At 34.9% G+C, this 23,071-nt stretch overlaps 3 protein-coding genes and 1 non-coding gene across 4 annotated transcripts; 2 read left to right on the top strand and 2 right to left on the bottom strand.

Moving 5' to 3' along the window:
• The first annotated feature begins 2,848 nt into the window (after window positions 1-2,848).
• LOC111793855 (leucine-rich repeat protein 1) lies at window positions 2,849-6,313 on the top strand. Its single transcript, XM_023675917.2, has 6 exons — window positions 2,849-3,236; window positions 3,682-3,753; window positions 4,403-4,546; window positions 4,859-4,930; window positions 5,128-5,199; window positions 5,953-6,313. The coding sequence occupies exons 1-6, from the start codon at window positions 3,010-3,012 to the stop codon at window positions 6,023-6,025; spliced, it is 660 nt and encodes a 219-aa protein (XP_023531685.1). The 5' UTR covers window positions 2,849-3,009; the 3' UTR covers window positions 6,026-6,313.
• A 1,815-nt stretch (window positions 6,314-8,128) lies between these two features.
• Window positions 8,129-11,733, bottom strand: LOC111793728 (L-ascorbate oxidase). The gene is made up of 4 exons (XM_023675748.2): window positions 11,287-11,733; window positions 10,976-11,188; window positions 10,693-10,884; window positions 8,129-9,361 (listed from the first exon to the last, which is right to left on the bottom strand). Exons 1-4 carry the CDS (start codon window positions 11,665-11,667, stop codon window positions 8,399-8,401), a joined length of 1,749 nt encoding a protein of 582 aa, XP_023531516.1. The 5' UTR covers window positions 11,668-11,733; the 3' UTR covers window positions 8,129-8,398.
• An 8,475-nt stretch (window positions 11,734-20,208) lies between these two features.
• LOC111794024 (uncharacterized) lies at window positions 20,209-22,792 on the bottom strand. The gene is made up of 4 exons (XM_023676129.2): window positions 22,385-22,792; window positions 22,217-22,294; window positions 20,678-20,850; window positions 20,209-20,499 (listed from the first exon to the last, which is right to left on the bottom strand). The coding sequence occupies exons 1-4, from the start codon at window positions 22,707-22,709 to the stop codon at window positions 20,305-20,307; spliced, it is 771 nt and encodes a 256-aa protein (XP_023531897.1). The 5' UTR covers window positions 22,710-22,792; the 3' UTR covers window positions 20,209-20,304.
• Window positions 21,356-21,463, top strand: LOC111794155 (U6 spliceosomal RNA). The gene has a single exon (XR_002815046.1). It is a non-coding gene; the product is annotated as a U6 spliceosomal RNA (small nuclear RNA).
• Window positions 22,793-23,071: the final 279 nt, after the last annotated feature.

The raw sequence follows: 23,071 nt of genomic DNA, 5'->3' as shown, positions 1-23,071 counted from the left end.
GTACCGACATTCTAAATCGTGAATGTCGTTCGGTACTGTTCACTTTCACGCCTTTGTACTTAGGGTATTTCCCGTCTCTCTTCCTTCTTCAAATTTCAATGGGTTTAGAATTTCGTCGGGTATGTTCACTTTCCCGCCTTTCATATTTAGGGGTTTTCCCGTATTTCTTCCTTCTTCAAATCTCAATGTAAACAACTGAAACAAGTGTAAAGAACGGGAGTAGAGACAGTGACTATGATAGTAATTGTAGCAACCGAGTGGTCGTTACGTGGAGTTGAGGGTAAACAAGCACACGGTTCGGTTAGAAGTCAAATATCTAGGGTTTCCCATTTAGAAGGTCAAATCTTTTCACCGAACATAATCATGTTTCGTTTGAATTATTTTAAGGAATCATTATTTATTTTCTATTTTTTTTTTTTCTGTACATTTTGAGGCTTTCACATTTTTAAAAGCTTAATCTTTTCGCTAAACTCTTTTATGTAACTTCAGCCCAGACTCCCGTCCTACCCCAAGTTAACTAGACATCTCTAGAAAGTGGAGAAAGATTTCTCCTGGTTAGATAAACGGGTCGGGAATGGGGACAAAGACTCCACCCTCGACCACGTCCAAATTCCTGTTAGCCACTGCTCACTGTGTGCACGAACCCGATCCTCACGAAATTTTACGAAGAATCCCTGTCTCGATCCTCGCAAAAATAAATAGAAAATTTTGTGGAGATAAAAGATTGAAATATGAGGCAGGGACGGGGACAAAAAAGACTTCTCCATCCTTACCTCACCTCGTGAATATCTCTTCCACGTTCTCCTTTATTTTTCAGTTTAAACGAGGATTCCGTGTCTCACAGCAGCACCAACATGAATGTCGAGATTTGAATCTTCAACGTCAATAAAAATAAGTACATATTTTGGACTTTGGTTCGACTTAAATATTTAAATGAATTTAAATATTTTACCGTTGATTTTATTTTTGTTGGTAAAATTAAAATTTTAATAAAGTTATAAACTAGGGTTATTATTGAAATTATTGAAATAAAGTGAGGGTATTTAAGTAAATTCACCGAAAAAATGTGAACGTGGGTGGGGAGGTTAGAATATCATAAATGAGAAGAAAAGCAAAGACCAAACTCCAAATCGGAAATAATTTCAACTTTAAAAATTAAAAAAATAAAAATAAATAAAAAGTCAAAGTCGTTGGATAGTGGAGTTGGTCAAATTGATTGAACTTGTCCTTCCATTACTCTTGCCACGTATTTTTCATTTATAATTTAATTAAAATAAAAAATAAAATAATTACCAATATTTTAATTAATCCTTAAATTTTGAAATAAATAATTTTATTATTTGATTTTTTTACAATAATTTTCATTAAAGAAAAATAATAATAATAATAAAAAAAACATTTGATTGACTAGGGCAATATGGTCTTTTCATGTATTATTATAATTTTGAAAATTGTTTTTTCTTTTCCTTTTAAAATATTAAAACGATGGAGTCAATTCATTTATCATATCATGGAGAATCAAATTGCAATAATATTTTAAAAGAATACCGGTACGTTCATATCACTTACAATATCCGGCTCTATGAAAGCAGGTGGTAACAGAGCCCAAGCCCACGATTTTAAAATGGGTCTGTTAGGGAGAAGTTTTTACACTCTTATAAGAAATGTTTAGTTCTCCTCCCAACTGATGTGAGATCGGCTTACACCGAACCTAAGCAGCAGCTACACGGGCCTTTTGTTGAAGAAAAATGCCAAAAATGGCGAAAGTAATTTCGATAAAACAAGTATATTCCGATTACAATTTTGCATTAAAGAGAGGGATTTTGAAGGGACGATATTGTAATTTACTTTTTTGACCCAAATGGGAGAAAGGACAATTTAAATAATTAATAAATGACAAAAGGGTCTTTAAATTTCTTGACCTTCCAAATTCCAAAAGCTAGTGCTTTTTTCCATCATTTCCACTATATTTATATTTTAGACTTTATATTAAAATTATTTTTTCAAAATTTTGTATTTTTATTGGCTAAATTATAAATTTGATCTAAATTAAATTAATTTATGACAGTAAGGAGACAATTCCTTAAAGGGGTAGACATATTAGAGTCAGACACCAAACTAATGTGGAGGCTGTTCCCCAAGAGGGATAGACACGAGACGGTGTGTCAGTAAGGACGTTGGGCCCAAAGGAGATGGATTTGGCTGGGTCCCATATTGATTGGAGAAAGGAAAGAGTGTCAGGACGCTGGGACCTAAAGAGGGTGAATTGTGATGTCCCACGTTAGTTGGGGAGGAGAACAAAACACCCCTTATAAGGGTGTGGAAACCTTACCCTAGTAGATGTGTTTTAAAGCCTTGAGGGGAAGCCGGAAGAAGGTAGACAGTAAGGAGGCTGTTCCCTGAAGAAGGTAGACATGAGACAGTGTGCCAATAAAGGCACTGGGCCCAAAGGGGATGGATTTGGCGAGGTCCCACATAGATTGGAGAAAGAAAAGAGTGCCTGCGAGGATGCTAGGCCCTAAAGGGGGTGAATTGTGATGTCACACGTTAGTTGTGGAGGAGAACAAAACACCCTTTATAAGGGTGTGGAAACCTCACCCTAGTAGACGTGTTTTAAAGCCTTGAGGGGAAGCCCGAAATGGAAAGCCCAAAGACGACCGGCGTCTTTTTAAAATTTATTATATGCCAAATAAAAAAAATAATTATTATTAAAGAGAAAAGATTTAAAAAAAATAAAATTTAACAAATTAAAAAAAATGTAAAAAAAAAAAAAGAAAAAAAAAAAAAGAAAGAAAGAGAATCTCAAGAAAGTCGCTCACGCTTTGTTTACGTTGGCATTCCCAACGTCTGAAACCCCAACTTCCCCCATTTCCGTTCCGTCTCTTCCTCTTTCTCTCTCTTTTTTCGATCCAAATTCTCAAAAATTACACCATTTTCCGTTCAAATTTCTCCCATCAATTCACTGAATTGCAGGGTTTTTCGCCGCTTGATCCAGTCTCAGGGTTAGCCATGGCGGCGACTCGGTTCTGGACTTCTACCTTCTTCTTTCTCCTTTTCGTAGCCCTAATTTCCGTTCTGCAGGTTGCTTTTGCTAACTCCGAAGGCGACGCTCTCTATACTCTCCGTCGGAGCTTGACCGATCCTGATAACGTGCTTCAGAGTTGGGATCCTACTCTCGTCAACCCCTGTACTTGGTTCCACATCACTTGTAACCAGGACAACCGCGTTACCCGAGTGTACGGTTTCTGTTTCTTTGTTTCTTTTTACTATTTGATTAGTTTTTCAACTGTTTTCTTTTATCTGTTCTTTATTTAGAATCCCGGAATTTTCCGTTACGCTTTTCGTTGATTTTTTTACTGTCTTTGTATCTTTTTGTGTTGTGTGGTTTCGTTCTTGTATTATTTTTTTTCTGTTTTGGACGAGGATTCAATCGATCGTTTTGCGAAATTTGTTGTTCGTTGTATTTAATTATTGTCGGATGAGGGCTGTCTGTCTTCTCTGTGAAGTGAAACGATTTCTGCAGCTTAAAGATGGACGATAGTCTTTTGAGGAAAGTGAAATCCAACACTGTGGTGTTAGAGTCTTGTTCAGGACATATCTCTTTACTTGTCTAAAAGCTTGTGTACTTTTGGATTGTTGTTGGCGCTGGCCGCTGATCAGAAGTCCGATTTTATTTTGCAGGGACTTGGGCAATTCCAATCTGTCTGGACATCTGGTTCCTGAACTAGGAAGGCTCGAGCACCTGCAATATCTGTATGTTGTTTAATCTTAATGTTTCCTTCTTCGTGGTGCTTCTAATTGTAGCTTCACCTATGTTCTTTGATTGATATGATTTGTCAATAGTTCTATAGGGTTATTTAAGTTATTTCTTGAAAGAGAATTATTTTTTGGGGTCATGTTTCTACTTTATGGAAGGACTTCCAAAATCCATGAAAAACTAGTAGGATTTGAAATGGCAGTTTCATCAACTAGCAGGTAGAATTCAAGGACAATGCCACTCAGGAGAATTGGACAGCTTCTCTCACACAAACTACTTCCAAATTCTACTAACTCTTATACTTGCATAAAAACTGTTTACAACCCTCACCCTACCCCAATACATTTCAAAGTTCAGTTGAATGGGCCCCATGCTTACATCTCTTCTAGCCATTTTCCAATTTGTACCCCCATAATTCCATTGCTACCCTTTTCTTGTAACTCCGAGTAGTAAGTAGTCTAAGGAGAGGTCTATTCACAAATTAACCCTTGAACTTGTATTTTTCTGTTCCTCACTTTCTTGATTACTTCTGATGTAAATCTCCTTTGATGTGTTAATCATTTATGTGAGCATGGGTTTAGTACTTTAATCTGGTTTTGTACTGATTGTTGATTTTTTTGTACTCTCTGGCTACTAAATGTGTAGGGAACTTTACAAAAACAACATTCATGGAACTATCCCAGATGAGCTTGGAAACTTGAAGAGCCTCATCAGTTTGGACTTGTATAACAACAACATCACTGGGAGGATTCCAATTTCATTGGGGAAATTGAAATCTCTTGTGTTCTTGTGAGTTTCATTTTATGTTGCTCATCCTTGTTTAGCTTGGTTGTGTTGGATTAGGGGTTTTTATTTTCTTTCTATCTCCAATTTTTATTGACCAACAGTATTGATAATTGATGGTATGATCATAATTTTATAAGAAGTTATTGCTTGTGAACATTTGATTTTTTATAATCCACTCAACATTGTTCTAATGAACAACTTCCTTTAATCCATGTTTTAGGAACAGAATTTTTAAAACATTCTGATGAATTTCTTTTCTAGCGGCCCTTTCTTTTCCTAATATTTTTTCCTGTACTTTCATTTTTATTTTTGCAGGCGGCTTAATGACAACCGATTAAATGGACCAATTCCGAGAGAACTTACTGGAATTACGAGCCTTAAAGTGGTGTAAGTCTTTGTATAATTTTTCCATTTTCCATTTCTTTTTTGGGTAAGAAACTGCGCTTAGAGATATGGAAAAAAATGTTCAAGGGCATAAAGTAAACAAGCCCACAAAAGGAACCTTTGCTTTGATGGATCACTCTTTAAATTTTGCGCTATGTCATGCAATCTTTTAATGATGGATTATGTCTCCTTTGTTTCAGAGATGTCTCAAATAATGACTTGTGTGGAACAATACCAACCAGTGGACCATTTGAGCACATACCTTTAAACAAGTAGGCTTCGATATTTCTTTCTTACTCACTGCGTAGTTCGTTCCTCCCTGTTTTTATTCTATTACTATTCCATATTTGAATTGCATCAAAGATTTCCTAGTAACACTCCTGCAAACATGAACCAACAGGGAAAATGAGGAGAGAGTGAACAGTACTTTTATGATGTGTTTTTATCATATGACGTGGATTCAATCCTCCTTGTATTGCTGTGTTTAGATCAAAGTTAGGGTCCGAAATTGATGTATCTAGAAGAGATATTTTGTTACTATTATCATGTGTTTTTAGATTTAAATTCCCTTGTATTGCTGTGCTTAGGCTCTGAAATTGATGTATCTAGAAGAGATACATAACCTTTGAGATGCCTGAACTCCATAGAAAGCTTTCCCACCATCTTCTGAGACCATCTCTTTAACTAATCACTATCCTCCTTCCCGGCACACTCCTTACCACACAATAGATGACTAGGAGCCACTGCTCTTATTACTCATCTACCCTTCCCTCGCACAAACCATTATTCTGGTTCAGATCCTCTAGTTGACTTCTGAGCTTCTCAATTGGTTGGCTGGCGTAAATCTCACTATTGGGCATTGGGCCTACAACTTGTATGATTGGAAGTCATCTCAGATTCGGGGACTTCTGTGATAGGAGGCTGGGAAATTAAGAGTTAAATAATCAGAACGAGTACATGTGCACATTGTCTGCCCACTGTAGCTTTGTTTGTATTACCGTTCACGTTTATTTTGTTTGGTGCAGCTTTGAGAATAACCCTAGAATGGAAGGACCAGAATTGTTGGGACTTGCTAGCTATGACACAAATTGCACATAGAAGAAGGGTAAGTGATGCTACAAAATTACAGCTTCAGAATGAGATAGTAAAAGTGTTATTTTCACTCTATAGTGAACTGGGGATTATATTACTAAATCCAAAATTACAAATTAGTGTTTGTAAAGTGTAACGCCAAATGGTTCGGTATTTGTATTGTAACTTGTGTATTTTTCTTCTGCCACTACATCGAATTTGTTCGAATTTGTGCTAATGTAATTCTACCAACTAGTCTCTACTTGTTTGTTCATTTTGCTATCTGTTCAGTAAAGACAGCAGGAATTTATCTTATTTTGGTTTCTCTTTTCTTAGTAATTTTCATTTTTGAATCCATAATGGAATGGAGTCAAAATATGTGAATTTGTATTTATGAGGTTATTTGTTTAAGTTGGGCATATCCCATACTATGATTAAAGCTGTTTTCTTCCTCTTCATTGAATGCACATTCAATGCTTGCCAAATGAAACATGTCAATCATCCAATGAGCCTTTGGATGGTTGTGATGATAATAAGGTTGGTATTCATATTTAATAAGATACGATATTATCTATTCATTGTCACGTCACGTCAATGTTATTTTGAAGAATATATCCGTAAAAAAATATATTCGTAAGATTTTTCGATTTTAACCATAGACAGACGTTTCCATTCGTCTGGTATTGGCAGTTGCCATGATGATAGGCGTTGATTAAAATTTTTGGATGTATATGAGAAGAATAAATTAAAAAAATATATATTTGAAATTTGAATCGTTATTAATTATATATAGATTCAATTATTAAAAAGTTCCAATGAGGAGTAATTGCAATGGAAAAATATCACGAAGAATTATTGGGGCTTTCATTTTCAAATTTTTTTTTTCGTTTTTTAGTGAGAAATTGAACATGGCACTAAATTTCTTGAAATTTTATTCATAAATTTGTACTATAACGTATTCATCACCTGAAATTTAGGCTTAAATTTTGCAAACAATGACTAATATATATATATAATTAGTTTATTTAATACATTATTAAGAGTAATTACAAAAGCATTAAGATAAGCCCATTATGAATTGCACCAAGTGTATTATTAGATAATATCCAAATTCCACTTAGTTTTGAGGCCATTATGTAGCTTAATGAATTTTCTCATAGACTACTTTTTATATTTTGGTATTAGTGGTGGTGCGTATCGAATTATATTCGATCGGAATAAAAAAATTTAGAGATTTAAAAATTTGAATCTCGAACAAGTATATACTAGTTACTACTGAACTATGCTCATATTGGTAATTTTCACAAAAAATCAATATCAAATATATGTATTGTGAAATTTAACGTCTATATATATATATATATATAATTATCATCAACATGATCGTTCAACAAGCATAACTTATGATAGAATAATGTGTATTCCCGAGCTGATTTGAAAAGCGTTGGATAACTTTTTTAGTCTTTTCTGTTTGGGCTGGAGAGGTTTCGACACTGTTATAAAGAATACTTCGTTCCCCTCTCCAACTGATGAGAGATCTCAAAATCCACGTCTGCTCGGGCCTAGCGTCCTCGCTGACACAACGTCCAATGTCCACCTCCTTTGAGGTTCAACGTCCCCGCTGACACACGACCTGATGTCTGTCTGTTATGAATTATTTTGAAGATGCTCGAACCGACTATCATGTTCTTTAAAAAAAATTGAAATTTATAGCTCAAAATTCAAATCGCTTATTGAAAAGTAATCAAATCAAATCAAACCAAAATGTACAAATAGATTAGGTAAATATAGCACTAATTATTTGATATGTGTTCCTATAATCAAAATTAACTTAAATATTAATTCTATTTTGTCTTGAAATAATTGAAGGAAGGTGTGTGACCGACATGCCTAACTTGTCTGGCCGGGAATACCTTCGAGTGTCAAACGTCATAATCGTGCTTGATTTTCACACGACTAACTTATTCGCTAGGTTTGAACAAGTGCTGCACAATCGTTATTTCGCTACTAAAAGAATGCAGTTGTGACATCAAACACGTGCACTTTGCAAGCGTATCTTGACCTCGAGCAGCATTGAAACTACTAACGATTTCAAATTTTAGGTCATTACCTGAGAAAGAAACAAAAAACTAACAAAACCCCATTAAATTTTATTACGTTCACAAACCTCTACACAAATTACGACAATACAAGAAAAACATTTGCAAACTCAACAATACAACACAACACAACGTCCACAAACCCTAAACCCTAAACCCTAATTCTTAATGTTATTCTCTCCGAACACCCAAACATTTCCACAAACCCTAAACCCTAATTAAACACGAATTCTTAATATTATTATCTCCAAACACCAAAACATTTCCCCTATCCCATCTTAGGGTATTTTAGGGTTTCTTTCTAGGGGTTTTTAGGGTTATTTATCAGCGATTTAGCTGTGCCACCGCAAGCCAGCGCCTTGGTCGGAATCCTCCCGACCTTTTCGACCCCTTCCGCGAACACGACCCCCATCCCCATATGCAAATGCGGTTCAATATGGCAATGAAACGCCCAAACCCCGGGATTATCAGCCACAAATCTGATCGCCGTCCACCCATATGGAAATATCACCACCGTGTTCCTCAACGGCGGGTTTTTCAAATTCAACGACGACTCCTCCTCCGCCGAGAATTTCCCGTCTCCGTAACCCAAAACCCAAAAATCATGGCCGTGCAAATGCCATGGATGAGTCTCGCTAAGATTCTCCTTCATCATATTAGCGTTTTGTAGAATCACATCGACAACTTCCCCAATTTTGAATTGGTACACTCCATTCCCTATCCTCGTTTTCTCGTTCGTTGGCGGCGTGTCGATGTCATAGTCCTCCGGGAACACTTCCGGCGGCGGATTCTGGTCAAAGGCGTGGAGTAAATTGTATTTCATGGCACCGAGATAGGGCGTCGGCGGGAGGGCTAAGGAGACATCGTTGATGGCCCACTTGACGTAGCCGTTGATTACATTCTGAGTGTTGAGGAGAAAGATCCTACGGTTGAATTTAACCGGCGGCTTAGGGCTGCCCATAGCGGCGGTGATTCTATAAGTGAAGTTTTTGCTCCGGTCAAAGTCATCCCAGGCGGGGGTTTCCGGCGGCGGAGAAGTGGGTAATTTGGATACGGAATTGGGTAGGTAGTTGAGGAGGGTCAGTCCCGGCGGCGTGTTGGGATGCCTAGCGCGGGTGCCGACGGAGACCCAGTAGTTCTCCGATGGGTTTTGGTCGGTGGTGATGAGGACGGAGTAGGACTCGCCGGAATAAATGTCGATGTCGGAGGTGTAAAATGGTTGGACGTAATTACCGTCGGCTTCTACCACCAACAATTGGTGATTCTGAAGAACAACAAAAAAATTATTAAAAAAATAATATCTAAATAATTATACTTTGAAAATTTTAAAATTAATTAAAAATTTTGTAAAAAAAAAAAATGAAATTATTTGATTATGACCGTTGAAAAGACAGAGATTTTACTTGTGATAAATTATTTGTGTGTATGATTGAACAATTCTGTCCCACATTACTTTTTCGTTAATAATTATGATGATATTTTTTTTTTAAATAAAAACATTATAATATTATTAATATTTTCTTTAAAAAAAAATAATTTATGTACTTACCCTCTTAATTTTATGAAATTAATTCCCACAAAAATAATGTTTTTTTTTCTTCATATAAACTTAGATAATAATTTTAATAATAATAATAATAAAAAAATAATTTATGTACTTACCCTCTTAATTTTATTAAATTGATTCTAAAAATCCCACAAAAATAATGTTTTTTTTTCATATAAACTTAGATAATAATTTTAATATTAATAATTTTTTTAAAAAAATAATTTATGTAATTACCATCTTAATTTTATGAAATTAATTCTTAAAAAACTCCCACAAAAATAATATATATATTTTTTCATATAAACTTAGATAATAATTTTAATATTAATAATTTTTTTTAAATAAATAATTTATGTACTTACCCTCGTAATTTTATAAAATTAATTCTTAAAAAAATCCCACAAAATAATGTTTTTTCTTTCATTTAAACTTAGATAATAATTTTAATATTAATAATCTTTTTAAAAAAATAATTTATGTAATTACCCTCTTAATTTTATGAAATTAATTCTTAAAAAAAAAATCCCACAAAAATAATGTTTTTTTTTCATAGAAACTTAGGTAATAATTTTAGTAATTTAATTTAAAATTGATAAAATTTATACTAATTAAAGAAAATGTCACTAAACCCTAAATCTTTTATTTTTTATTTTTTTAAAAATAATTATAAATTAATTTTTAAAATGAATATAATTAAAGGAGAAAAAAAAAAAACATTGGGACAAGACATGCTAGGAATCCCAAGGTTGGGAGATAAGTTCTACATTAGGAAGGGACAATTTTTGTTTTTAATTTTTACTATTTAATTATTTTCCTTAAATATGACATCTTATCTCTTTTCAACTCTAAACATTATATTAAAATTTTGTAAAAAATTAATAAAATAATAATAATTACGTAACTATATGTCATTATTGAAATATTTTATTAATTAATTATGTAATTAAAAATAATGAAAAATAAAAATAAATGAATAATCATCTGAATTAATTGAATTGGAATTTATATATGAATGAATTTGATGTTGAACCCTTTAATTTACGTACCCCGATGGCAAAGTTGAGGGCAGCTAAAGCAGTGGTACTTGCAATTCTTATCCTGTAAGTCTTCTTGGGGCTAACATGGAAGATATAAGGTGCGCACGATTCACTTCCTTTTAGTTTACATGGCTCCAAATTACTGTCGTATTTAGCTGCAATTGAACAATCGAACTGCCCTCTTCCATTTAAGAGTATGGTCTGAATAAAGAACAAAAAAGGATATGTTTAGATCCAGATTGAGTCGTTTAATTTACTTAGAGATATAAATTCTTAATTAATAATTAATTACCTGCGGCTCACCGATCCAACGGATAGGTTTGGAGCTAAGACCAACTTCTTGTTTATGAATACTTTGATGCCACCAATCACTAAGTAACAAGTTGATTTCTCCGTCGTAATGGAATGGCTCTTTTTTTCCTTGTGGAGGATCCACTATCAAAGATCCATATAACCCGGCCGATCTTTGCATTCCCAAATGCCCATGATAGAAAAACGTCCCAGGCTGCAAAAACAACTCGAAAAAAATCATCATCCACTAAACATTGCATTCCAACAAAAAAAAAAAAAAAAAAAGCTATATAGTGCATCCTCAAATCTTACGTTATCAACAGTGAAATTGTAGAAGAACGTTTCTCCTGGGTTAATAGCACACTGGGAGATGGAAGCAGTGCCATCAGCCCACGGAGTTCCTCGTTGCAAAATTCCATGCCAGTGAATGACAACACCTTCAGTGTGGAGCTTATTAGTCAGCTCAACAACAACAGAATCGCCAGCGTTGGCTCGAATCGTAGGTCCAGGAAACTGGCCGTTGATTCCCATAACGATATTTTCATTACAATCAGGAGCCCAAAACATGTACTCGACTTCCCATTTGTAGTGTCGAATTTGGGAACCCTCGCTCGAAATCCCGAACCCTAAGATCAAACCAAAGAAGAATAAGACGAGGAAGTTAGGCTCCCTAGCTTTTCCCATCTCAAGCATAAGCAATGAGTGAAAAAACTAAAGAAGAAAGAAAGTGGAATTTTTGGTGGGGAGTTAGCACTAGAGTTTGCCTCCTTTTTATAACGAAAATTTTACAGTTTTACATTTGTTTTTTCTACCACGGTAAAAAATAAAGAAATCCAAAACAAAAAACATTAATTAATTTCTTTTTATTTATTAATATTGGAGATAATTTGTTATTTAAATTATAATTTAAAATCGGAATTTTAAAAAAATATGGGCATAAAAGGTGAAAAGAAAAAAGTGTAAACTGAAAAGTAAGGATGTCGGGATAAGAAAAAGTATTTATCTTTTTATTATTTACTTTTTACTTTTCGCTCAAAAATCTGTCTCTAAATCGTGCAACACTTGACTTACATTTATTTTCCGTTATTTATTTATTTATTTTTAAAATACCCAATTAAAAAAAAAATCATTTTCATAAATTTCAATAATTCTTTTTTAATTATTTAATGTTCATATTTAAATTAAGTAACAATGGGTCCCATTTGTTTACATTATTTACATTAATAAATTTTTTAATTTCGTCAAGTATCATGCTTTTATTATTTTATATTTTCGTCCTTATCTTTAAAATACTATTTACTCAAATTTAAAACATGTTTTTTTTTTTTTGGTTTATAATAATATATATACACTTTTAAATTAATAATTAAATAGTTAAAATAACTCGTGAAGTTTCAAACTTTTTATTTTAATATTTCATGGAATGATTTTTTTAAAAAAATGATAAATTGATAGGACAACATTACATTCGTAAAAGCACACAGTAAAAAGTAGAATAGTTAAAAAAATAGAAGTAAAACCTCTCTATATGTTTTATCAAAGTAACTTTAATAAAGTAGTCGTTTGTTACGATCAGTTGATCAGGAGATTAATCAATGCATTTCCTATGACTTACTGATTGTCAAACTATCTTCTTTTTTCATTGTTTTCGACTGTGCGGGTATACAATCACCATAATCAAACCTAGGAATGATCAATATCTGTCTAGTGAACTCATGTGCATGTACATGGATGGTGTACAGTGAAGTAATGCATATCCAATTTTACTCGAGAAAAAAGGAGCCCATGTCAGTCATATAAATTCGCTTCCAACTATGTTACTTGCCTGACTGGAACTTTTTACTTTTAGAAAGAGTAAAAGGTAATATACAGTGTGTGTAATAGCCTAATAAAATAAAAATAAATAAATAAAAATAGTTATAAAAAAATATACATCAAAATAATAATAATCAATAAATAAATAACTAAAAAGAATTATTTAAAAAATAAAAAATAAAATAAAACTTACCCACCTCTCATCCCAATCTCATTCCCTCTCTTCAACCCGCGACACAATATCACAGTTTCCAAAGAGAACGAAACGTTTCTTGTAAAATTATGGAAACTCTCACTAATAGACACATTTAAAACCGTGAGACCGACCAAAATAGGCCAAATCGGACAATATCTCTGAGTTTATGTTTTTTTTTAAAGTTTAAATTTATACGTTTGATATTTTTAATAGAATTTTTAATAATATATATATATATATGATAAAAATCTATTTGGCAAGCATCAACCATTCACATGTAAGTTTGAAGGATATACCCCACACAAACAATGAGGACCCTTTTAAGAAAACAAAATTGGGACCACGACATTTTTATTTTTTTAGGACAAGTGGTTACCATAAATTGACAAAAGAATTTGAACACGTTTTTTTTTATTATTATTAAAAATTAATGTATAATTTGACGTTTTTTTTTTAGAGTTTTTAATTATATATATACTAGAAAAATTTGTAACTCGACCCTACATAATAAATTGGGGGACTGTTTAAAAGAAAACAAAATCAGGGTCATGATATCGTTTAATCTTTTAGAACGAGTATCCACTTTGAACATAAGCTTTCGAACGAAAATAGTGTCATTTACTTAAATACCCATACGTGGGACTCAGCTCTAAAATGATAAAATAAAATTAATAAAATAAAATAAAATAATAATTGAGTATGGGAAAAAGGGGAAATTGATAGAAATAGAAATTATAAAAAAAAAACATATGAATTCGACATTTACTAAACTCCAAACGTAAGACGACAGCACTTAATCCAAGGCCATAGACCTTACACGATATTGTTCCAAAAATCAGAGAAGTGCCCTTAATTTTGTGTAGGACAAGGCACATGGTTGTACCAAGCATATTTTTGGCCTTTACAATTAAGGTCTTTACTATCTTTCTAAAAATCGAAACACGGCTCGTTGAGCTTGAATTGACCTATTATATGTTTCGAGTATGTAAATTTGAAACGTTGAGGGGGTAGAATGCAATTTTTTAAAATATTTCAATCACTATTTGAGAATCTATGGTTCTTAACGTTTTGCGTCATCTATATCTATATAGATAGATAGAGATATAGATAATTATTGCTTTGGTTCTTTATTTTTCGTCCATGATCGTATTCGAGTGTATATTTGTTGCTTTCTATCTCTTTTCACGGGTATGAAGAGAGATATTGGAAATCTATATTGGAAATCTCTCTTTTCACTCCTCAACAAGTGAAAATAAATGCAACTACCCTGTGCAGTTTCCATGGTTTTCGATGTGATGACGTCGTCAACCGTACATGGGTGTCTTGCCTTTACGTGAAATATAAGAATAGCACGTGAATTGCGTATTTTAAGAAATACTCAGTGAGTGACCTCACTATTAGGGTCAGGGAATGCAAACACATGCAATCATGAATAGGGTGCTTCCAGTCCGGACAAATTGGATGTGTAGTACTTCCCGACACATGACTCACACGTGTGAGCATAGGCCCACCAAGGGGACTCGCACACCACACCCCCTGGGCCTGCTGGTCGGGCTAGTTGGTTATAATCAGACGTCCAGAGGTATTGAGACCGTCGTGCATCATGTCAAGCATGATGATCATCTCATCATCATAGTGTTTGTGTCCGTACTCATCATAAAAAGAAAGTATCCACATGCACGTGAACATACAATGTGCATGAGGTCCCTATACTTTTTATCTTAAACCATTCATGCGGCACAACCCCATACATTCCTCGTATATTACTCTAGGTAACATGCATGCATAAACTTTCATAAATTATATCATTCATAACACATTACTTAGGGTTGTGCATCAGAGAACTCCTCATTATCATACGTGTCCTAATATCTCATACATTTAATTGGCAAGCATATTCATGTCATAGTGCAACATGACATCTCAAACATACAAATCGTCATAACGTATCATACCGTCATACATCTCATGTCATCATAGCATATCACATCATCATAACATATCATCATAGCATAACATATCGTCATAACACATCATATCAAACACATAACACGTGCAGGGGCCACTGGGCACGTGACATCATACATAAGATAATTTTTTTTTTTTCAATTTGAATTGAGTTAAAATTTTGGAAAAAAATTGGTTTGGTTTGCAAGTTGAATTTTTTGTCGGGTCAATCCCACCAACTCAAAAATAGGGTTATAATCCAACTCAAACCGTACCCTACTTTTTAAAATATTAAGAAATTTAATGTTTGTGACCGATGTTAGCAAATATGCATATATTATTAATGTGAATAATTTTTTAAATTATTGAAAAATATCCCGACAACTCAACTCAACCCAACCGAACCTGAAACTAGAAGGTTAGATTATGAACTCTATTTGGGTTATTCGGGTAACCAACAAAAAACTGGAGGATTAGGTTCGGTTGGGCTAGGTTATGAACTCTATTCACGTTACTCATGTAACTAACCTAACGAAACGACAATTTCAAATTGATTCAAAAGATTTTTCCAACTCAACTCGTATGTATCTCTAAAGTTCAATTACCTCTTTCTTACGGTTTTTCTCGTGAAATATTTGTCTTCTTTTATACGTATTTTTTTCCCTTCTTTTAATTAAAAAAAAATTAAAATACCATTTTTACATTTTGTGAGGAAAAAAAAAAAAAAAAAAAACACAACACAACGAATTTTAAGGTTTTGTATTTTTTAAGACAAGAACAAAACACAAGGAAAATGAAGCAAAAGTTGTCACATTCATGTCGGTGTCTCCTGAATTTGAATGCTAAGGACAATCTTCTCTAACCAATCTTGGAAGCATTTGGAAATATCATTTATCTTCATTTTTTTTTTCTTTAATAATAAAAAAAAATCTAATATTATATTAACCATCTCACTTTATTATAAAATATCACGATCAATTATACAAATTTAAAATCATTTTATTTTCGTACGACGCTCGAATAAACAAAAGGTACATCAATAATCATAAACATATTCGAATGAGAGTAATTCTATATTAGAATTGAAAAAACGTGCACCTTACTTATCGATGCCTTAGCCTCAGGTGATTTTCTAAGCGGTTTTTTTTTTCGAGAAGCGTGTGAGTAAGGACAAAACATTTTTAGACATGCGTTGATTTGTGAGGATAGTTTTCATGGTTCAACAATTTTTTTTAATATTTTGTTATATTTTTAGAACACAGTAGAAATGGAATTCATGTATGTTGATATCGAGCTTATCGGTATGTAAGAATATCGATGAAACCCGAGCAAACCTATGTTTTGAAGTTTGTATAATTTTAATATGTATTTACAACGTTTTATAGAGAAAATCCGAGCAAACTTCATTTATTTTATTTAAAAATAATCATGTTTCATTGACTTTTACAAGTTTGTGAAGAACACATGCATTTTGGATCAATTTTTAGCTGACCTGAATCTAGAAAAGTCGAGTCGTCAAACATAGTACCTTAAAATATATATTTGAATTTATTAGTTTATAAGCTTAATAATCGTCTTTTACGGTAATTTCACGTAAATGTTTTTAAAATTCAAAATCATGGTAAAAAAATTTTAAAAATGGAGTTAAAATAATTACCATTTTGAAAAATAAAGAACATAATAAGTTACAAATTAGACACATGCGGTAAATAAATTAATTGAAATAATTACTTTGAAAATTACCTCTAAATTAAATATGTCTTATAACATTTTAATTATGTGACTTACTATTATACATATATTTGATTAAATTATAAATCGGTAAATCGACGTGGTCGGTCGTAGTCTATGACTTCGACCCCTTATTAAATAATTTTTTTCTTTCTTAAATAATATATTTTTTTTATTTTCGAAAACATTAAAAATACTCCTATTAATTCAAATGTTGAACAAAAGTGAACGTGACAGAATACCGTTCTTTTAAACTTAGGTAAGTTTTGAACAGATTGCAGTAGAATTTTATCTTTCATAAACGTTTCAATAGCTACAAAAATTTTAAACTAAGATTTAATTTATGTAAATGTCTCATTTAGTGACTTACGTATGAGGGTTCTATTTTGTTTTTCTTTTTATTATTTTATTATACCCATTATACCCTTTACGAATATAATAATGCATTATCCACTTGTCACTTGTTGATTGGAGAAATGAGATATAATGTGATAAATAAGATAATTTTGAAAATGATTTAAAAGGTTTTTGAAAAATGTGATTCTAGCTGTAAGGTGTCCTTGGTGCTTCCTTAGTTTAAACATGAAATTCAAATAATTGACTTTCAAAATAACATGATGTGTAATTATGTTTCTAAGATTATTCAATGGATTCAAATTATTAACTCGAGCGGGATGGGGAGAGTACGCAATGTGGCGGCTACGAGAAAGAACGAGAGTAGCATGGTGTGTTTGACTGGGAGGGGCAATGGGACATGGGCGTGGGCTTGTGTGATGTCCTGCATTGGTTGGGGAGGAGAACAAACCACCATTTGTAAGGGTGTGAAACCTTCCCTAGGAGACATGTTTTAAAGCCTTGAGGGGAAGCCCGAAAGGGAAAGCCCAAAGAGGACAATATTTGCTAGCGGTGGATCTGGGGCGTTACAAATGGTATCAGAGCCAAGACATCGGACGATGTGTCAGCCTTCTCGCTGGAAGGCGGGTAGACACAAGACGATGTGCCAGTAAGGACGCTAGGCCCCAAAGGGGAGTGGATTTGGGGGCGGTCCCACATCAATTGGAGGAAGGAAAGAGTGTCAGCGAGAACGTTGGGCTCCGAAGAGGGGTAGATTGTGATGTCCCACATTGGTTGGGGAGGAGAACAAACCACCATTTATAAGGATGTAGAAACCTTCCCCTAGTAGACGTGTTTTAAAGCTTTGAGGGGAAGCCCGAAAGGGAAAGCCCAAAGAGGACAATATCTGCTAGCGGTGGATCTGGGGCATTACAGCATGTGATGTGGCAATTCTACGATTAAATGTATTTTACTTGAAGCAATTCTACGTCAGGTAACTTCTTGGGAACTTTTTTAAAATGCATGTGAGTGAGGACAAAACATGCTGGAATGACTTATGTTGATATGTGAGGATAGTCTTTACTCTTAATCTTTACTCTTAAGAAACGAGTAGTAAGTAACGTGGCCATGTTGCAAAATCGAGCCAAAAAATAACCCAACTCAACCCAAAATGCTATCCGACATAACCAATCAGATTTTTTAAATTTTGGAGTTCGATGTATACCCGTATGGTTACGTGTCAACCAAACCCTAATATGCTTGTACCTCAAATCAAATCATGTGGGTACCAAATTGATAAGGCATTTATGAGAATGATACTAATGGGCAATATTATGAGAAAGAAGTGGCTACCAATTGGCCACTAAGGCCTTTAATTCTTATAAATGGAAGGCATTATGAATGTGAAGATACCAAATAAAGTGAAAATATCTTTGTTGGGAGGGGGTTTTCATAATCAACTCCCCACAAAAATATGCTTTGTGGGCTTGCAAATATGTAAGGTATTTCATTTTATATTCATTTGTCAAGTAATGCGCCCGATACGTATAATCATTTGCCTCACGGTTTTAAAACGCGTCTGCTAAGGAGAGGTTTTCATACCCTTATAAAGAACGTTTCATTTCCCTCTCCAACCAATGTGAGATCTCACAATCGACCCCTTTAGGTGGCTAGTGTCTGTCGGGGCTCTGATACCATTTTTAACAACCTAAACCCACCGCAAGCACATATTGACTGCTTTGACACGTTACATATTGGTGTCTGCCTCACGGTTCTAAAACGTTAGTTTTAAAAATAATATTTTGTTTATTACTTTAAATCTTTGGAAGTGGTGGAAGGTATAGACTCTTGATATTTTTGAAGATTATGATTCAAGCATTATTATTTTGGATTTGCCACTTTGAAAAAATATTATGGTGGTGATTTTAAATATAAATATTTGGATCTCATGTTTTTCACGTTGCAATGTTAAAAAAAAAAGTAAATCCATTAGACATCGTCATGAGTTAGTGTATAGTTGGTCGATCATGTGTTGCTCGTTCACTCGAACCAACTTAGGTACCCGGCCATAATTGGCACAGTTTTGCAATGAGTTAATTGTCCACTTTAATCGAAATATGATTTAGGTCCCACGTGCTTTAGAATATTAGAACTTCTATGTTGTGTCGGCATATTTTGGCTCGTTGGTGAGCTACTCGCTGAGCATTATGGTCAAATTCGGGCAAGATACGTACTTGACTTTCACGTAACAACAAGGTTAGAACGGTCCAAGCCCACCGCTAGCAGATATTGTCCTCTTTGAGCTTTTCCTTTTGGGCTTCCCCTTAAGGTTTTTAAAACGCGTCTACTAGGGAGAGGTTTTCATAGCCTTACAAACGGTGCTTCTTTCTCCTCCGCAACCGATGTGGGATCTCACAGTCCACCCCCCTTCATGGCCCAACGTCCTCGTTGGTACTCGTTCATTTCTCCAATCAATGTGAGACCCCCACCAAATTCACCCCGTCCTTAATAACACACTGCCTCGTGTCTACTCCCTTTCGGGAAACAACCTCCTCACTGGTACATTGCCTGGTGTCTGGCTCTATTATCATTTGTAACGTCCCAAGCCCATCGCTAGCAAATATTGTCCTCTTTGGACTTTCCCTTTCGGCCTTCCCTTCAAGATTTTTAAAACGCATCTGTTAGTGAGAGGTTTCCACATCACAGTCCACCCCCCTTCAGGGCTCTCCAACCAATGTGGGATCTCACAGTCCACCCCCCTTCAGGGCCCAACACCACATCACAGTCCACCCCCCTCCAGGGCTCTCCAACCGATGTGGGATCCCACCCCCCTTCAGGGCCCAACATCCAGTCCACCCCCCTCCAGGGCTCTCCAACCGATGTGGGATCCCACCCCCCTTCAGGGCCCAACATCCTTACTAGCACTCGTTCCTTTCTCCAATCAATGTGGGACCCCCACCACACCACATCATGTCTGACTCTGATATCATTTGTAACGGCCCAAGCCCACCACTAGCAAATATTGTGCTCTTTAGGCTTTCCCTTTCGAGCTTTTCTTCAAGATTTTTAAACGCGTTTGCTAGAGAGAGGTTTACACACCCTTATAAATTATGTTTTGTTCTCCTCTCCAATTGATGCAGGATCTCACATATGCTCTTTTCTTTTCGATCTTTATGACAATAAATTTTTAAGTCAAATAGAAACCGCTAATATAATGTCTAAAACGATGTCCCGGTCGAGATTGATTCCTTTAAACGCTATACAGAGAAGTTGAGATACAAAATACAGAGAGGTGTAAAAGGAGTGTCTCAAACAGAAGGGCCAGATCTGAGCACTCTCTCTAGTTTCTCAGCCTTGGTGTAATCCTTTTGATTGAGAGGCCCAGCAGGGAATGGAGTTATTTCCACAGTAAGATGTGGGGTTGGAAGCTCATCAAACAGAGCTCTCACATTGTTGCAGCAAACACTCTCCCCATGAGCACTTTCCCTCCTGATTTGACAACCCTACCAATGACAAACCAAGCGATGTTTATAACAACGAAACCACGTCTCCTATGTCGTAATGTCTTCGAGAATCATGAAACGAAACGAAACGAAAAGGAAATGGCTTGCGTGTGTGAAGAGTGAACGGTGTAGATACCAGACATCACATTATATAGAAAGGAAGGAATGGATTTACAACCTTGTGGGAAGTGGCGTCGATGAAGTGATCGTCATCGGAAAGGAGGGATGCGATGGCTTTAAGAAGGCGTCGTCCTTCGGATTTCGAAGGTACCCGGTAGTTCCTTCTGAGGGTACCCTTTGTGGTAGGATGCCATTTACTCACTAGTTTCCTTTTATCAACTGCTTCATCCACTGCCAATAAAAACAAGAAAGTGGAATGTTCATTCACTGTAAAATTCTTGATGATATGCAATAGCTTTAAGCCCACTACTACCGGATATTGTCTTCTTTGGGCTTTCCCTTTCGGACTTCCCCTCAAGGTTTTTAAAACGCATCTATTGTGGAGAGAGTCTAGCCCTACTCCGACCAGTGTCTCGCACCGTCCGGTGACTGGCTCTAATACCATTTATAACAGCCCAAGTCCACCGCTAGCAAATATTGTCTTCTTTGGGCTTTCTCTTTTGGGCTCCCCCTCAAGGTTTTAAAATGTGTCTACTATGGAGAGGGACTAGCCATTGTCTTACACTGTCCAGTGACTGGCTCTAATATAACCGCGTAAGTCCACCGCTAGCAAATATTGTCCTTTTTGGACTTTTCCTTTCGAGCTTTCCCTCAAGGTTTTTAAAACGCGTATGCTAGGAAGAGATTTCCAAACCCTTATAATGAATGTTTCGTTCCCCTCTTCAACCAATGTTGAATCTCACAATAAAGGGGACATCCAATAAAATTGAAACGATACAAAGAAGATTAGCATGACCCCTACGGAAGGATGACACGCACAAATCAAAAAATGGTATCAGAGCCAGACACTGGGTGGTGAGCCAACGAAGATGCCAGGCCCCGAAAGAAGGTGGATTGTGAGATCCCACATTGGTTGGAGAGGAGAACAAATCATTCCTTATAAGGGCGTGGAAACCTCTTCCTAGCATGCGCGTCTTAAAAACCTTGAAGGAAAGCCCAAAAGGGAAAACTCAAAGAAGACAATATCTGCTAGCAAGGCTGTTACAACCATAATTCTTGCTCTAGTGTCATTTAACAGAGAAAATGGTGCAACATCACAAAGTCCCATAATGATATGACCCTTTCGTTGATAATTGACATAACAAGTTCAGTTTACATCCAATGGATATTAGTTATTGTAGATCAACCACGAACATGAATGACCATACCAAACTCTAGGATATAAGATCAAACACATTATTAAAAGCAGGATTGAAATGTAGCAGCAGCTTAAAACTGCAATGAACATTTCAACTCAAAAACATTGCACACAAGGATCATTTAGAATTGTAGATGGGCTACAAGCCTACCATTCCAGACACTCCTTTTAGTAGGATATAGATATCACATTCATATAATGAGATATTACAAAAAGGAAACTATAAACAAGAACGTCCTATCAAATAGAGTTACAAAGCATAGCTTCCAGCCTAACATTCAATGTAGAAATGATCGAATTCTTCAGCTCATGATATTAACATAACAAGTTTTGCTGAATTTAGTGTGTTCATAAGTTCATAGATCAATCAATGAGCAAGAGAGCTTAAGTCCCACAAACCTGGCTTTCCTCTTACAACTTCCAACCACTTAGAAAACCCCAAATCACTGATAATTTCCCCATCGGAGAATTCCAAATCTGGAGAAGAAAAACAATCATAAACACAAGATTTCCAAATAAAAACATTCAACAGCCTAGAAATGAAGAAACACAGATGACGAACACAACCTGAAACAAGTGGATTAGATTGAGATCCAGCCAAACCAACTCTAAGAAGGGCATAGAAGATGCAAACTCTACCAGCCCACAAAATCGGCGCCTCGATTAAAGAAGCGTGAGCGACGATCGACGAATTGAGCCTGTTGGAGCGGGATTTACTGAATCTTTTGTGGAAAATGATGAATGTTTTGAAGGAATTTTTGGATTCGCGTCCAAAATCAGGGAAAAGGGTTTTGGGAAGAAGATTGATCGAATCGAAATTGTGTAAGTTGAAGCGGAAGGAGGTGAATTGGTAAGGCGAAGGGAGAGTGGTTTGAACGAGAGAGTGAAGCATTCTTGAGTTGCAGGCTGAAGAAACTGTAATCGACGAAGAGCGCGAGAGAGACGAGACTGTGAAGCTCTTTAGCTCTAAAACGACGTCGTTTACATTTTTTGTAAATATTTCTATTCCTTTATCAGTTTATCCATTTTGAGAAATTATATTAAATGTCCTATTAAGTTTTTTTTATTAAACAATTTACAAAATTTGACGTCATTAATAAAAAAATCTCTTAGATTAAGAATTAATATAAAAAAAAATAGATTTTAAAAAGACTAAATTAAATGGATGTTTAATAGATTTATTTATTCATTTTTTAAAACTAATAAAAATAATTCTCTTTTTTTTTTAGTTATGATATATAACTAATGTGAATC

This window comes from Cucurbita pepo, chromosome 4, assembly GCF_057944985.1.
Source record: "Cucurbita pepo subsp. pepo isolate OVF chromosome 4, ASM5794498v1, whole genome shotgun sequence".
Classification (NCBI taxonomy): domain Eukaryota; kingdom Viridiplantae; phylum Streptophyta; class Magnoliopsida; order Cucurbitales; family Cucurbitaceae; genus Cucurbita; species Cucurbita pepo.
Note: the sequence above shows the minus strand (reverse complement) of the source record. Positions and strands in the feature narration are given on the sequence as shown.

Bases quoted from the DNA above. Each gene is read 5' to 3' on its own strand.
- LOC111794024 (XM_023676129.2), bottom strand. From the start codon at position 22,709: ATGCTTCACTCTCTCGTTCAAACCACTCTCCCTTCGCCTTACCAATTC. The intron at 22,295-22,384 runs GTTGTGTTCGTC...TTTCTTCTCCAG, and splicing joins ATCTAATCCACTTGTTTCAG to ATTTGGAATTCTCCGATGGG. The intron at 20,851-22,216 runs GTTTGTGGGACT...TTTTATTGGCAG, and splicing joins AGTTGTAAGAGGAAAGCCAG to TGGATGAAGCAGTTGATAAA.
- LOC111793855 (XM_023675917.2), top strand. From the start codon at position 3,010: ATGGCGGCGACTCGGTTCTGGACTTCTACCTTCTTCTTTCTCCTTTTC. The intron at 3,237-3,681 runs GTACGGTTTCTG...TTTATTTTGCAG, and splicing joins GACAACCGCGTTACCCGAGT to GGACTTGGGCAATTCCAATC. The intron at 4,547-4,858 runs GTGAGTTTCATT...TTATTTTTGCAG, and splicing joins TTGAAATCTCTTGTGTTCTT to GCGGCTTAATGACAACCGAT.
- LOC111793728 (XM_023675748.2), bottom strand. From the start codon at position 11,667: ATGCTTGAGATGGGAAAAGCTAGGGAGCCTAACTTCCTCGTCTTATTC. The intron at 11,189-11,286 runs GTAAGATTTGAG...TTGTTTTTGCAG, and splicing joins ACAATTTCACTGTTGATAAC to CCTGGGACGTTTTTCTATCA. The intron at 9,362-10,692 runs GTACGTAAATTA...GTTGTTCTTCAG, and splicing joins CCCTCAACTTTGCCATCGGG to AATCACCAATTGTTGGTGGT.